Source organism: Numenius arquata, chromosome 1 (assembly GCF_964106895.1).
Source record: "Numenius arquata chromosome 1, bNumArq3.hap1.1, whole genome shotgun sequence".
NCBI lineage: Eukaryota > Metazoa > Chordata > Aves > Charadriiformes > Scolopacidae > Numenius > Numenius arquata.
In genome coordinates this window covers 17,784,177-17,800,906 of record NC_133576.1, presented here as the reverse complement: position 1 = coordinate 17,800,906, position 16,730 = coordinate 17,784,177, and the positions used below count along the sequence as shown (strand labels likewise).

Below are 16,730 nucleotides of genomic sequence, written 5' to 3'. Positions count from 1 at the left end.
CTTTCCACATTTCTACTGACAGTGAAACAACCTTGTTTAGCCATTTTTCTCAACTGTTTTGCTCAGCATTTTTTTACTTCTGGTACCCATTGTAGTAATCAACCCTTAATAAACAGCCAGTTAAAAAACAAAACAAAACACCACAGCAAACAAAACCAAAAACCCAACCAAAAACACCCCCCAAAAAGCCCAAGAAAAAACCACTTATCAAAAATTGTGAATTCCTGTACCTATCCATTACTTCCTAGGCTAGAAGCCCCATGGAAGCAGCAGGCTCAGCCATTGGAAGGACTAGTAAGAAAAAAAAACCAAACCACAAAGCAAAAACAATTAAAAAAAAAAAAAAGGTTTAGCTAAACAGAAACAAATTAAGTGCCCTGGAAAATAACCTACACTACTTGAGGAGAGGGTGGTTTGTTGTTGTTGGGGTTTTTGGGGGTTTTTTTTTGGTTTTGTTTTCTTTTTTGTTTTGTTTTTTGTTTTTTATACAGATTTTTTTTCTACCCTCCATTAGAGGTAACACTGATGTAATGTAAACAGATGTAATTCACTTTCCTCACGTGGTCCCTGGGATGAGACACACTTCCATTATCCACTTTCAGCTTTTTTATTAGTTCACTACCTTACAAACTCACATAAATCATTGTCTACTCAATTGCACATCCGAGATGGTGTTTTAATCTACTTACGGCCCAAAGAATACTAATGACCTAGTACTTCCATGTTAACTGTTTGTTCATTTCTAACAGTTCAGAAAAATGTATCCATAGGATACTCTACACCAAAAGCCTTGAGAGTAACAGTTTCCAAAGAAAAAATAGCAAAACCTCCCTCATCTAAAATAACATATTATGCTTCCCCCCACTTCTACCTTTGACTTGCTAGAGATGCTCTTGCAAAAAAAAAAAAAAAAAAACCAAAAAAAAAACCAACCAAAACCAAACCAAGATATAATATGGTCCAACACACTATGCTCTACGTTTCCCTCACCTGTTGTCAATATTTTGTTAGAATAAATTCCCAATAAATTTTTCATGAGTTACAATTTTATTCACATTTTCTCATGTTTTATATGGTTAAAAAAAATACTCCAAATAGTAAAAAGTTAAAAATGAAACTTTTATCAAATAGTAATGATGGTTCATCAGTCAAATGTCAAATCGAGACCAAACTGCCAATAAATGTTTCCTGCCACAACACCAAACGTGCACTTTTCATAACAATTCTATGACACAGTATTATGGGCACACATGCAGCAGCTGAGCCAGAACTTCCTCTCCAGGCAATCAGACTAAGATCTTTAATTACAGACTATCCATGTATTATTTCATAAGGTCTTAATCAAGAGACCCTCTAGCCTCTCTGGATTGTCATGGTGCTATTCCAACATAAATAAAAAAATACTTCAGTGAGAACACCCATATAACAGCATGAAGTTCTCCTATTTCAAATTTTTATTAAAAAAAAAAAAAACAAAACCTAACAGCTTTTAAAAAAATAATTTCACTTCCAACTCAGTAGAATACAGGGATAATATCAACTACTCCTAAGGAAATTTTGAGACTTAATTAGTGCTTATGAAGTACACTGAACTCACAGAGATAAAAGCATTTTAGATATTAAAAATACTATGAAAGGAAATAAAAAAATCCTTTCACAGAATGTATGTGAATGAAATAGTTCCTAAAGAACTATTATTATTAAAAGACACATTGAGTCTACATCAGTGACATGCTAACTATTTACATCTTAAAGCAAATCAATCATCTCCTGGACTTCAAACCAACAGGTACTGAAAGATTGTTCGATTTATTATCATACGAAGGAATTTGACAACTTCGCTACAAACAGTGCTACTCTAGCCAAAACCAACATGCACATCCTTTCAGAAAATACTTTTAATGTAAATAAAAATAGTACACAGGCAAAAGAAGAGAGTTTTACCTTGGAATGAATTTATTCATGATAGCATAAAAGCAGTTGTACAAATCACTGCGTGGCAAATGAAGGTGCACCAGAGGTTTGAGTAGATGTATCCAGCCAAGGCAAGAACTGTATTTAACATTGCGTGATTTACAATAAAAAGTAATAACAGACTCAACATCCACAAGTAATACTGACTTCTCTTCTGGCACTGACAACTGGTCTGAAATAGGCACAGAAATATAGACCACATTAATGGCCTTTCAAACAAATTGAAAGAGATTATCTCATAGCACAATTGTACCAATAAGAACTGCTTGGAAAAAAAAAAAAAAGCAACGGAAAAGGTAAACAAAAAACTAGCAGCTTGGATTAAATGCTTACAGAAATGCATCCAAAAAGACATCAAAATGCAAGTGATTTTATAACCCCACTAGGATAAGGCATTTAAATATTATTTGAATATCACAACAACAGGATTAAAGAAGTTTGTTTCATATGAATCCTGAAAAACCCAGAGGTAAATTCTTTTAATGCACAGAATGCCCCTCTTCTATTCCTTGTTGATGTGCTCAGCACGTTATGTTCAACTCTACAACAAATTCATTTGAATCTCAACACTGATCAACCCACAATGCATACCTCCAATTCCTCAAAAGCCCACTGACATGCAAATTTATGAAAATCAGTAGTTTGAAATCAACTAAGCTTACAGACCTAAATTTTAGTATTAACATATAAATCACATTTTTAATCTCTACTTCAAAGTAATTTACCTGACAATAGTTTAAATTTGGTGCTGTTTGGGTAACTACAAAAGGACAGATGATTTGATTATTTACAACTACACCTGGCTTTTAAGTTCGATTTGGTACTGTAGCTAATCACAAGATACACTAACCATGAACATATAATCTTTTATACAATGTAGTACATTGTTTCAAGTTCTTACAATGTTGTAAACTACTGAAAAGTAGACATGTCCCCTATTTAATGACAGACTAATTTATATGGTTGCATTCGGATGAAAATTGGCACAAAAATTTGGCACAAACTCAGTTCTGTAATTAAGGTAACAAGCTAAACACTTCTTAAATACTGTCATTATTGAATTTGATACATAGACAAAGCTTAGGTTTTCATTAGTTCCAAAGTATAATGATACTCTATTATATACTCTTACTTAAAAGGCTGACACCACTTCAGAAAAAATACTGGCAACCACCTCACTTGAGGCAATGAATCTAAGACATCTGAAATATGTCAACACCATATCCCAAATTATTAATTCCTCCATGTGATGAAATAACTACTTAGCTTGCCTACAGTTCATTATACTGGTATTTATTATACAGATTGTAGTGAAACCAGACTTTTGTATAAGTTCATACAATTTACACCTACTTAGATTTTTTATGACAAATCTAATATAACACTTATGAATTATATATTTCAGAGATAAATTTGTTTTAATCCACTTACATTATGTCAATTTTACTATAGCTAAACAGACTTACAGTAAGAGAAGAAATAACCATGTTATGTCTCGAATGGGGGGAAGAGATGTCTACACACTATATTAATGCAGTGGCATTAAATTTCTAGCCAACATTTTTTCCCCTCAAGAAGGCCATGAGTCTCATTACCGTCGAGGGAAGTTTTTAGTACTTAAGTCTTTAATACTTTCCCATCAAAACCAGTCAATATCGGGCATTTCCCTTCCTCTACCTCTCAGGAAAATACAATAGTACATAAAACTCAAATGCAATCTGAAGATTTACTTTAAATTTGGAGACTACTTGCTTTGCTAAAACACTGAAATACAGAGATTTAATCAAACCCAAAAATCTAAATCTCTATATAACCTTAATTCTGAACTAACTTCAAATTTATTACTTTAACCAGTTTAATATTGTTACATATTACAAAATATTTGCAATAAAGACAAAAGGAGACACTAACAGACATTAAAGCGCTTAATTTTGTATGTTATGAATACCAATTGGGAGGTCTTGCTATCTTCCAGAAAAGACACTTTGATTAAATAACACAGTGGAATCCATGCCCCCCCCTTCCTTTACAGGACAGAGAGAAAAGGAAGATAAACCCGACTAGATTCTACAGCTAGAAAATGTAGAACTGTATTTTAAAAGTAGTAGGTATGTATGTACGCAGTAACTCCATTCTGTCTTAACTTTCAATTGTGCAAGAATAAATTAAAGCATGACAGGTAATAAAAGAGAACATTCTCTTACTGATATCGTAAGAAATAGTATCCTAATTTACAAGTCAGCATTGACTCCATCACCTGCTCACTAATGCTGTTGCATAGTGCCAGGGATTTGGCCATTTTTGTGGTCTTGTGGCAGCTCCATACAGACATACTGGAATATTACTTTCAATGTCCTGGCAGCATTTTGCTTTCACAAACATAACCTTTCATTTTTGCTGAAAACACCATCAAAAAATACCTTTCAAAAAAATAGTCTTTAAAGTCCAAAATGTTTAATATAGTCCTTCTCTTAGAGGTTATATGCATTCTGGTGCTACAGCAGCTTTTCAGATAAGTATCAGTCATTAAACAACTGAAAACTTGAATGACACTATAGAAAAGAGTGTCTGGTGTAAAACATGGAGCTTGGGAAAAAAAAAAAACAACAAACAATTTTATTTTTTCAACTCCTGGAGCTTTCTTCCCATTTGGCTCTGACCATGCAAACTACCACTTAAAAGTAATACTTCAAACTTCCATGACATCACCCATCTCAGAGTCAGACTATAGGTAAGATACTACTGTTTTCTTACAAGTTCTCTCTGATTTTCTCTGCCCTCTCATCTTCCTCATCAAAGCTTCCTCCAAAATGTAAACACCATTCGGGTTATTTAATTCAAATAACAAAATTCTAAGACAACTGAGAGTACAGAAGTTTTCACATAGGTTATCTAAACTTAACTGAACTTACCAATTAGCTCTTGGCAATCCTTATGAATTATACTCTGTTCTGGTAGGTCTAAAGAGCCATCCCAGGATGCTAGACTGTCCCCCTTTCCTACAACATTAAGTGCAATCTGAAAACAAAAATAGAAAACCCTTTAAACATTTTAGTATCCTTTTGTAGTTACCAAATTACTGAACTCAAAGAAGAGGAAAATCCTAAAACTGAATCAACATACATGCATATTAAAATTCCAGTACTACATCTCTTCTGTATAGATGCCTGGCAATTAAACCATCAACAAACACAATTTCAAGTACTTGCTGCTTCTCGTTTTAAGCTCATATTCACCTTCCAGACTTTGGCCCTCAGATCAGCAGGCAACTGCCTTCCTTGAATGATGTTTCTCACAGTTTCAAGATCACAGCCTCCTTCTTCTAGAGCATCTGCAAGCTCTTTTTCCCTATAATAATGACACATAATATGTTTATTAAAATTAATTACACAATATTATTTAATATTTATCTATTAAATAGATGTTGATTGGAGGCTACTGTCAGGCAAAACTCACACATATGTAAACATATAGTATAAGACCATTTGCCAATTACTGAAAAATAAATATCTGCAAAATGTTATTTATTTCTTTATTTTTAAGGTTGCTTGTTCCAACTTCTAATTCCATTCAATCTACATGTGAGAAAAGTTCAGAGCATTTTTTTTTTGCTTTCATGAAGTGGCAATGTTGCAAAATGTATCATAAAAATGCAAGTTTAGTTGTTGTTTACAACTTAAGAGATACACAGCAAATTTTCACCCACACACAATGCATTCAAAGCAAACACTACACATAAATTAGATGACAGAACTCTTTTACATAAAATACTACATCACCTAGAAAACAGAAAACTTATTTCAAAGGTTTAGAACAGTCAGCTTTTAACCCCATCTTTCCCTGCAATGGGAAAGGACCTTTCAGTCAAACTCAGATTTACTTAACTATAAACTTCTAGTACCGTAAGTGTAGACATGCACAAAACAGAGTTAAAACATGTTAACAATAGAAGTGGCAAAATACACAAATTCACAAGATGGTCAAACAGTAATAATACTTTAAGTTGCCATAGTAGGACAACACAAGTTCAAAAGCATTATAGGTAAGAAGGTACACATCCAGAAATTATTACTTTACAATCTCTCTGATAACTTCTGCAGACTGTTTCAACAGTTCCATGCCTTCAATGAGAGAATCACATCTGATGACTTCAGGAATTTCAATATTATGTAGCACAGAGCGGCAAAACACCAGGTTCACTGGAAAAATAGCAATGGCAGGATACATAGGTCCTGTATGAAAAACTTCTCACTTAGTGTATCCTCTTAACTGTTCTCTACTAGCTCTGACAAGTTCCTTAAGCAAGTCTTTACTTCATATACTTGAGGAGTTAAACACACAGCTGGGAGGTTTATGGCCAGAGCAAAACACAGAATGTGATTGTTCATTCAGGACAGATATTCAAGTATGAAGATGCATTCCTTGTGAACAACACATCTACTTATACATGTGCAATAACAGATGTTAAATTGTTCTCAGTACAATTCTCAATTAATTCACACATTACATACTATTTAGCCAATTCCAAAACCCAAGGAAAAAGAATGTCAGTTGTTGAGCTCTGTTTCTTTAATTTGCATATATCCACAACTAACTCCTTGATATAAAACTTCTCAAGTTTGGTCTTCTGAAAGCTAAACACACAGATTTCTAATTTTCTAAATACTGCCTTTTTTTGACAAATAGTTTAAAAACTCAATCCTGTGAGAATGCTTGCATATACTTAACAATAAGCAATGAACTAGCCTTATTTAAGGCTTCTCAAAGTATTTACAAGTTTGCAGAGTAAGCATTTCCCTTGCATCGTATCAGCCAGTTTCTTTGCCAGTACTTTTTGGTAGCACTTTAAATCATATTTCAAACGTACACTGAGGCAAAACTAACAGTCTCTTTTCTTCAAGTAATTTTGCAAATTTGGATGAAAGAAAGTACAGTTTACAAAGAGACTGGCTTGCATTGTTTTCTTATATTTTTAGCATTAAAAAAAAAAAAAAATCCCAAAGCCCAGATGACTATCCCTTTCCTGAGACAGAAATGAGAGTGGAAAAAATGCACAAGCACACTTGCACGTTGGTCACCTATCCTGTTGTCCAATTGTGTACATAACAATCAATGCTGGAAGAATTAAATCGCCAAATCAATTCAGCCTGAATAAAAATAAAGTATTTTCAGGACATTTACACAAAGAAACCTAGCAATCAGCAGAATTGCATGAACTCTGGGTTGATCTAGCTAGAACAGAAGCCAACATCAAACACCAGCTGAAGAGAGCTACATGGTCTTAGATATACTGCCGGTTTCTGTGCTCACTATGTATGACACAAAGACCAGAGAGCAACAGCTGGGCTTTGAAGTATAGCAACAAAATGCAATCAGTTGCTACAAATACTATCCAAGTATTAAACTGGCAGGTAGAAAGAAATGCAACAGCTGCATGCACATTGTATTTCAGGTGAAAAGGTCTTAAATTGCAATACTTAAATTTGGTTTCTATGTCCTCCGATGAAAATCATTTGGAAAAAAAAAAAAAGTAATTTAATATATGTGAAACAACACTTAAAAATACATCTACACAAATTACAAAAATGACTGACAAAGAATGTTTCACAGACCCATGAGTACTAATTCTACCAGTTACTTGTGCCTAATATTCACAGCTTAATAAGCTGTGCGTGTGTTAACATCAGGATCAACTTCAACATGTTATCTGCAAATGTGTGCTTCCTCTATTTCTTTGATAATATATTATTTGCGAACTCTTCTTCCTAAGTACTGTCATTCACGTTTTATACACTGTGAAGACGACAGGCAAATGCTCGATTTACTACTTCACTTTGAAAAGTAAGAATCTAACAGCGCGGGGGGGGGAGTTGGCGCAGAAGTTGGGGGGGGAGTTTGGGGGGAGGGGTGGGGGTGTGTGTGGAAATTGTGTTATTCCACTTATGACTTAATTTGCTATTCTTTTTCTCCATCAAATCCCATGACTGCTCACAGGCTAGAAGTGAGAACTTCTCAAAGATTAAGAAAAAATATTTTCTAATAAGTATTCTATTCACACTAACTTGCAAAGTACCAAGAAAGTGATTTTGATACTTTAACACATGTCCACCGGCTGTGTTTTACCTTATTTCTGTCTGTGCTAGAAATGTTCCAGCAAACTGCTAGCAATCTGGATCCTTGTCTTTCATGACTGAAGATCAGCTAGGAAGTTTTCTGTTCATATGAACAAAAACTATTACACTTACTTTGGAAAGAAAGCAACACTTCTCTTTACAGGCAAACTCCTCCAGACCTGAACATCCTTCTTTTTGCTCTACCATGGCTCCACTGCCTTATTCTAGGCACTATTCTAAATTTTGGTTGGATGTATACAATTCCAGCCTATATCCAAGCCATAGCCTGAAAGGTTAGTTAATTCCTACACGATATACTGTTCTAAATGCCACAGTGCACAATATTGCTATTAGTGTGCCTGGAGGAAATTTCCATACTTACAGAAGGGTCTCTGAAATTAATGCCAGTCTTGTGACATATTATAATCAATAGGTAACTACCTTTGCAGATATTCAACGTGACTTTTTAAAGCCAAAACAATTAATACGTGAGAGTGAGCTGTAGACGATAAAAAATAAAATTGATCAACGGTTGGGACTTCAGCTTCACTTTTTTTGTTTTAAAGTACTATTTATTTATAGATGACTGAAGTAGTTGGTAATAATCACTTATAAATGCTAATGAAGAGATTAATAAATCGTGGGAATGTGAACAGCAAGGAAAAGACAGTAGGAAGTGTTTTGCTAAACTACAAATACATAGGAAAAGATGTATAAAGAAAACTGTAATCAATCCGTAGATTACAATGCCTGGAATGTATCTGCTAAAGTCATTATGCCTGTTCATTTGTTGTAAGGGAAGACAGATCCCTTTGAACTGCTTCTTCCAAGTCAAAGTGCATTTTTGGGAAAAAAAAAAAAGCTTCAAAAGTTTAAAGCTTTTATTTGTGATGGGCACACTTCTAATACTAATGTATTACTTTAAAAGCCCAAAAGGTATCTTCTACATGTACCAAATGCATTATCTAAAATGCACGTATCAGTTCAAAACAAGACGATCGCTCTTTTCCAATATACACTGAATCTACTGCTACACACCTGCCTGTTAGATATTCCTCAGTGCGCTAAAAGAGGGTTAAAACACATACTCCCACTTAGATTATACTACTTACCAAACTGCTTCCTATGTGCTGACCACTGATCTGAAGCTGGTGTAACACTTGAAAAAGCTTCGTTGATTATTTTAACCCACACTCTTCAAGTGATACACTCATCATAGCTGCTCACGATATGCTTTAGTAGGCCACCACCACTTTCAGTGTAAGAAGCAGTACTACTTAAACGTCTTCACACATCATTCCTGTTTTCCCTAAACCAGAAGCAAGCTGCTACCAGCTGAACCCTTCCCAAGAGTATCATAAGTTTTAGTTTCCACAACTATCTTTTAGTTTCTGTCATTATCTCCTAGGACAAACACATCCAGTCTACAAGATTTTGTGTATTTCTGATAATTGTAGCATGCAAAAAAGACAGACAGACATATATATCACATTACTGCCATCAGAACCATGAGGGCCGCCTGTACATGTCCATGTTAGCGCCAGATTGGACTACTTTATTCCAGTATATTTTTTTTTGTTGTTGTAACTAAGAGGGTAGAACTAAACTGCATTTTAAGCAAAGTACTTTAGTTGAAAAAGCTCCCAATAGCATACAGGTTTATAATATGCAATAATCACAAACAAGCTTTGCTTAAAAGAAAGCTGGGCAAGTTTATAGCGTTGATGAACATTTCCAAACTTAATGGCTAATATCAATTTATTTTTATAGCCGTCGTTCTACCTTCGATCAGCGAAGAACTCACCACAGAGTTCTCACCACACAGCTTCTCACCACAGAAAAGTATCCATCTAAAAGCTTCTTCCCCGCCCCCCCCCCCCCCCCCCCCATATGCTTTTATATAATCTAGTTACTGTGGTTCCTACTTTTAATTTAGGATTCTCCTGACTACTGGAAAAAAGCCTCAAGAAGAGCTATATTAAATCAAAAGTAATGAGAAGTGTTTCTTCTCTATTGAAAACAAACAAACAAAAAATCAATCCCTCGCATTTACTTCAAAATACCCATTGTATTCAGAACACCATTGAATATTCTTGTTTTTCCAATGGAATTTTGGAGAAAAACATTAATTCCCTGACATTTTTATCGCTATTTTTTCCTCAAGTGTGTTAATTTCACGTTTAACTGCAAAGGATATTTTGTTTGTATGCTTTCAGAAGAAATACAGCTCCAAGCACTAATAAGCCAGATTCTGAGCATAGAAAAAAAAAAAAAAAAAAAAAAATATACTAGCTTTGTCACCCTGTTGTCTGAAACAGCTGGAGTGTATTTTGGGACCCGTAAGATGAATTACTCCAATGCAAAGCTAAATGCATGGCAACAATTCCATCTGTGGTTAGATTTAGTTAGTAACTTATATTTAGTTTAGGTCTTAACTTTCAAAGCATAGATCTTAAAACAAAAATACTACTTGACCAAGTTCCCTAAAGCTCGAGTATTAAACATCTACAAAAACTTTTGAGAAATTAATTCATAATGTTTTGTATCTTTATCTGTTTGAGAACCTGAACAAGAAGCATGAAGTCCAAATAATTTATTTCCTTGATAAATGAGGAGAGAAAAAAACTGTAACTTCCAATTACAAACATTTTAGCTAAGAACAGTCCAGCTTGTCTGTGTCTGTATATTCTATTGACTAGAAGTATTGTATTGACTAAAATTATGGTTAAAATAATCAAAAAAGTGGACAAAAAAAAGAAATTAAGATTTTACAGCACAGCTTGAAAGCAGTCTGTCTCCTCTGTGTTTCACAGCATTCTTAGCTTTGGACACAGGTATGTTTTCCAGCATGAAATATAATGCAGCCGGCAAATTCTCAAATTGATTTTTGAGAATATGCCCAAATAGCTAAAAAGAAATATTTAATAAAAAAGGTCTGACAGATTGTTCTCATTTTTAAATTAAAACTGCTGATTAACTTCCTGTATTTACTGAAGAAAAAGTTGACAATCTTTTAATAACTCTGTACAAGAAGTTTGGAGGTGGGGTTTTTTTTGTTTTGTTTTTTAAATTGTATCGGACAGTGGCAAGTTTCCCCGCTTTTTATTAAACAAAAGACCAAGCACTCTGTATGGATGTTGAGGGTATTAACTCATCATTAGTTTGTGTCCCCTCAAATAATTTACACCAGCGCTGCATGTCAACTTGACACAGGAAAAATCAAAAGGATGTTTTACGCTAATAAGTATGTCCAGATTCTACATACTAAAGGTGCTGTCACAGTCTCTGGACAAAAAATCATGTCTGCCTTTGAATCCCCCTAAGGAACTAAAAAGAGGACAAGAAATCAACACTGCCAGTTTTGTTGCCAACACTGTTCAGGTGTACGTATGCATCATTTTATGTTTCCGCTGTGATTTTTTAAAGCATGAAATGTTATTGCACAATTTTATACACTTCAAAACTATGATAATGTAGTAATTCACACCAAAACTTTCATTCAAAAGATACATATCATACTTAGTAAAACAACAACATTCAGATATGTATACAAGACAACAGTTTAAAACAATAAATGAAAAGAAAATATTTCACAGAATCACAGAATGATATGGGTTTGGAAGGGACCTCTGGAGATCGTCTAGTCCAACGCCCCTGCCAAAGCAGGTTACACAGGAACCTGTCCAGGTGGGTTTTGTACGTCTCCAGAGACAGAGACTCCACCACCTCTCTAGGCAACCTGTTCCAGTGCTCTGCCACCCTCAAAGTGAAGAAGTTCCTCCCCATGTTTAGACTATATTTCACTGCAACTCACTTAAAAAACCCCAGGAAACAACACAAAACAAAACCAAAAAGCCACCTGAAATTTCTGAACAAGCAATATGGAATACAACTTTTAAGTTGTTCACAGGGTGCAGTTCTAGTAAGAGGATGTATTCTGGCATGTTAATGTAGCATTTAAGCATAAACCTCTTGAACCATTCTCATAAAGACTTAGAAAATGTCTTCTAGCAGTACCAGCATATCAAACTGATTATAGTTACATTTTGTAGCTGCCAGCCAGATGGCAACAATGTAGGCTGCACCTTGAAATATGTCTGCATTTGTGCATCATTCGTAACCAGAACTTTTGCAGTTTGTTGTGATCTGGGAGACTGTAATATTATTTCAACATTAGCAATGAAGGAGGTTTGACATATTTTTTCAGAGATATTTCAACATGGTTCTTATTCAATGTCCAGGGTGTCAAAGAGTCTAGATCACACCATCAATGAGTCTGTCCTTAACTTTGTAATTGCATGTACCAACAGTCAGGTCTGTATTTAGAAATAATGCTTATGCAACACTGTACCTATAGACAGTGCTTCATAAATTTTGAAGCTGAAACTAAAAGAAAAAAAAAAGCTAAAAACCCAACACTAATTCATTTTCATTTGCTAGTAAATGATAGTTGCTTTATACAAGAATTGTAGCTGTAGAACAACCTAGACAAAGAACAGATACCAGCTACGCCTGCATGCATGTCAATTCCAGCTTCTTCCAGTGAGATAACCAAACGCAAAGAAGGCTGAGCATAGTTTGCAAGAAACTTTGAACCTGCCACATAAATAAAGCCTAGAAGCAAAATCATCAGATTGGAAATGATCATAAAAAGCAGGTCTGTAAGGAAATTGTCTGAAAAGCACATACGTGGAAAGGACAAAGAGCAACACTGTGGCACAGAACCACAGAAAGAAAAGAAACCACATGCAATACAGAAGCACAAATAGAAAAACAAAGTGAAGATGCACAGGAATGGAGATGTGGGGTGCAGTAAGAATAGCTTCAGTGTTTAAACACAATGTTTATTCAAGCCTCGGCAATCTTAAGCGAATACACATGCACAAACACTAAAATCACATCACTGTTACCATCAAAATGATCCTATACATGCTCCAGAACTAGTCTCTATTCTTGTCCTAAAGGTTCAATGTAAAATCCATTATAAGTAACAGCTGCTCTAGAGGAAGGTGGCGAGTAAAATCATTCCGAAAACAAGCCGGGACCTACTGTGATCACCTGTGCTTGAGCAGGTACGCAGAGAAAGGGGAAGACGAACTGAACAAAGCAAACCCACTCCAGCCAGCCAGACGCACACATGGAGCAGCTCCTACCGCGCACCAAAGCTGTCATTTCAAACTGGAGCAGCCGCCTCGCTCCAGGCTGGGCAGGGCCAGAGGACGCCCCGTCTCGCCCTCGTTTTGACGGCGGCGCTTCCTCCTTCGGGACCTGGCAGCTGCTAAGCGCCCGGAGGCGTTTGCCCCGCGGCTCGCCCCCGCTTCCCACTGCACTGGGGCCTGCCGGTCCGCCGGGCCTGGGGAGGGGGACACAAGGGGTCCGCCCCCACCCCGGGGAGCTCCGTCAGATACCCTGCCCCCGCCCAGCACTCCGCGCCGGCAGGGCCACGGCCGCCCGCCCCGCTCCCGAAAAGCGAGGGGCGGCCCCAGCCCCAAACCCCGAGCGCGGCGGGGCCCGGGGGAGTGGGCGAGGGAGAAGCGGCGACATACAGGGGGGCATCAGCCCCTCTCATCCACCGACCACTCCCCTCTCCCCTTCCTCCCCCTCATTCCCGCTGCGGAGAGGAGGGCAGTGAGCGGGAGGGAGCACACCGGCACCCCCATAACTCACCAGCTGCTCGACGGCGGCGGCGCCTCTTCCCCTTCCGCCATAGCTGTTGACGTGCCTCCTCGCTCGGTCGTAAAGCGCGGTCGGGTGGTGGTTTAGTCGTGTGGGTTTTTTTTTTTGCTTTCCCGACACCACTCCTCACCACGCACCGGCGCCTGTCCCCCTGCCTCGCCCGTGCTGTCGCGAAGTGAGAGCGCCTGCCGCAAAGCGCGGAAGCCTGGCACAGGAAAAGGGCTGTGCCTGCATGAGGAGAAGGGGCGGGAACCGGGGGCTGGGCCGGGCCAGGTCAGTAACCGGGGACGGGCCAGGGTGGGAACCGGGTCTGGGGCCGGGGTCAGCGGGGGTAGCGTCGGCCCGGCGGGGTTTGCCGCTGCCGCCGCGCCCCAGTGGCGTTTACCTGAGGCAGCTCTAGAAGACTTAGGGATGGGTATCCCCGGCAGGGAAGCCGTTCTGTGAAAAAAAACCCAAACGCTGCCACGGGCAGGGACACCTCCCGCTAGAGCAGGTTGCTCAAAGCCCCATCCAGCCTGGCCTTGAACACTGCCAGGGTTAGGGCATCCGCAGCTTCTCTGGACAACCTGTTCCAGTGCCTCACCACCCTCACAGTACAGAATTTCTTCCTAATATCTAATCTAAATCTCCCCTGGTCATATCCCCTCTGGTCACACTCATTAGCAACCCTGGGAAGGACAAACACTGCAGCTCTCGGTCGTGCATGGTCCTGCATGCACCCTCAAACGAAAAAAAGAGAAATATTAAAGAGCGCACGCCTATGAAAATTCAGAAAAAAATTTCAAGTAATTTATATGCGGAATAATAGTGCCACCTTACGATAAATTCACGTCCTTAACGCTTGCCTGCTTCACCCCCGCAGCTGGCCTGGGGTCGCCCTGCGGTGCCCGCCCCCGGCCGGGGCTCTGAGCGCGGCGGCTCCTGTGGGGACAGGGGAGCGCTCCCTCAGCGGCGCGTGGCGCCCCCGGAGGTAACGCAAACTCCTTCACGCGTGCTTTTTGTCCCTCAGGACAGGCTGCGTGAATAATCTTAGCCGAGAAAGTAAGTGTTTTACGGCATGAAACCACATTCAGGCAATTAAATATATATATATATAGCGAAGGAGAGGGTAATATTCTTCATTCTTTTCCTCTTTTTCCCGCTTCATCTATATTTTTCACTAAAAAAAAACCCCATACATCTTAAACACCTACTTTTATTACTTAAGGGGAAAAAGATATTTGCAAAACGTCCATAAGGCATTATTTCCCCCCCCGGCCGCCTGGAAACGGTAAACGCGGCAGATCGGCGGACAGAGGGACAGACACACGGACCCCGGCGGCCCCGCCTCACTGCCGGTCGGGGGTGGCAGTGCGCAGGCGCGGCCCCAGGGGCGGGGCCGGGCGAGGGCGGTGCGCGCCTGGCCCCGCCCTCCCCGCGTGGCGGCGGCGGCGGGATCGGCGGCAGCATCATGGGAGACACGCTGGAGGAGCCGTGGTGGGAGACTCCGTCCGGGGCAGGCGGTAGTCCAGGTACTCATCTCCTGGGGTTCCCCCCTCACGCTGGGCTTGAAACAGTCTTCGTGAGAGCCAGCCCCCCCCTCCTCCTCGGCCCTCCTCCTTCCTTTTCGATTTTTTTTCCCCACTTCCCCGCCCGACTTCCCCTCCTTCTAGCCCCTTGCTTTTCCCTTCTCCGCTTTTAATTTACTTCTCCTGTTTTTCCCCCTCGCTCGTTTTTTTCTTCCTGTGCTTGCTTTTCCCTGCTGGCTGCCGGTGGCGGTTTTGCATGTAAACAAAATCTCTGCAGCCAGGTGAGGGCTCATCTCTGACCCTTCAGACCCGGGATAATTAGAAGAGGTAAGCGGCAAACGAAAATATCAGTACTTAAGTACTAATAGGAGCTCACTCAACAAAAACACATTTAAGCGAATTTTAAAAAGGGCGGCGGAGGGGAGAGAGGAAGGAAACCGCTCGCTTTTGAGTTCAGAGCTCAGCTGTCCTCTGTATTCATTTAGCTTCTGTGTTTTCTTCCAAACTGAGTTTTTTTGATGAAAGGGTGTTGCATGATGTGTGTTGACTGCCGTTACCGGCGTGAAGTTACTTACGGTTCTGAAAGGCCTTGGAAACGGTGGATCTATAGTAGCGCCTTTTGGGGGGTAAAGGTATCTGGTACTTGAAAAGCATCACCCATGTGCTCCCTGGGGTGTCTCACGTCACCCTTGTCATGTGTTATTGTAAAAGGGCGGGAGTTAAACACCTTTTCTCCAGCCATTGCTCTTTGGAGTATCGTACTGTGGCTGATTTGTGTCTTTTCCTGATGATTATAATATCTGGTTCCTGTACTTGGCTTTTTCCAATGTGTCTTAAGGCACTTAACAGTCTGTGGTTGCATCTGTAATGTTGAGATTTAATGTGGAAATTCAGGTAGATCTTTAGGACTTTATAGTGCTGTATTTTATGGATATTTTTAATTGACTTTTAAACTGATTTTTTTAGTATAATACTGGAAAGCATTGGGAGTTATCTGCACCTCTGTGAAGACTTCTCATCTTCTAGTGCCTTGACAATGGTTGCTCATTTCCTGTGAAAAGGTACTTGGACAATAGTTTGAGAGGGAGCAATATAAAAATTGTATGTAGGTAATAAAGAGGGGTCACAAACCCTAATAAGTCTCCTGAACATTCCTTTTCATTTTTAGTCTCATGTAGGTTCCTTAAGCAGTTCCGGTTTCCATGGTAAATCCTCTTCATCAGGAATTTTTCATTCAGGAGTACTAATTATCTTAAGAGCCCACCAGCACATTCTACCAACCAGAGGTTTCATTTGGGGTGGGTGGTAAGCTGCTTTTTATAATGTTGGCAGCTTTCTTTCAGAAACTGGATCCAAGCAGGACTTGGATGATAAACTTTTGACATGATGGATAAACCATCTGACTGTGAGATGAGATTGTGAATCACAACTCTTCTTCCAGTTATGTAAAACTGCTTGG

At 39.1% G+C, this 16,730-nt stretch overlaps 1 protein-coding gene across 3 annotated transcripts in view; it reads right to left on the bottom strand.

Annotated features, from left to right (window-relative positions):
- TBC1D23 (TBC1 domain family member 23) overlaps nt 1-13,834 on the bottom strand; it is a 36,849-nt gene extending 23,015 nt beyond the window's left edge. For 2 of the 3 annotated variants that reach the window (XM_074145168.1, XM_074145176.1), the window contains exons 1-4: nt 13,755-13,807; nt 5,211-5,322; nt 4,887-4,992; nt 1,945-2,146 (exon numbers count right to left, since the gene is read on the bottom strand). In XM_074145168.1, the coding sequence (XP_074001269.1) occupies nt 1,945-2,146; nt 4,887-4,992; nt 5,211-5,322; nt 13,755-13,795 (461 nt within the window). In that variant the 5' untranslated portion in view covers nt 13,796-13,807. Of the gene's footprint in view, nt 1-1,944; nt 2,147-4,886; nt 4,993-5,210; nt 5,323-13,754 lie in introns of all 3 variants that reach the window. The other variant, XM_074145185.1, reaches the window with a different exon arrangement.
- Between the last annotated feature and the right edge of the window lie 2,896 nt (nt 13,835-16,730).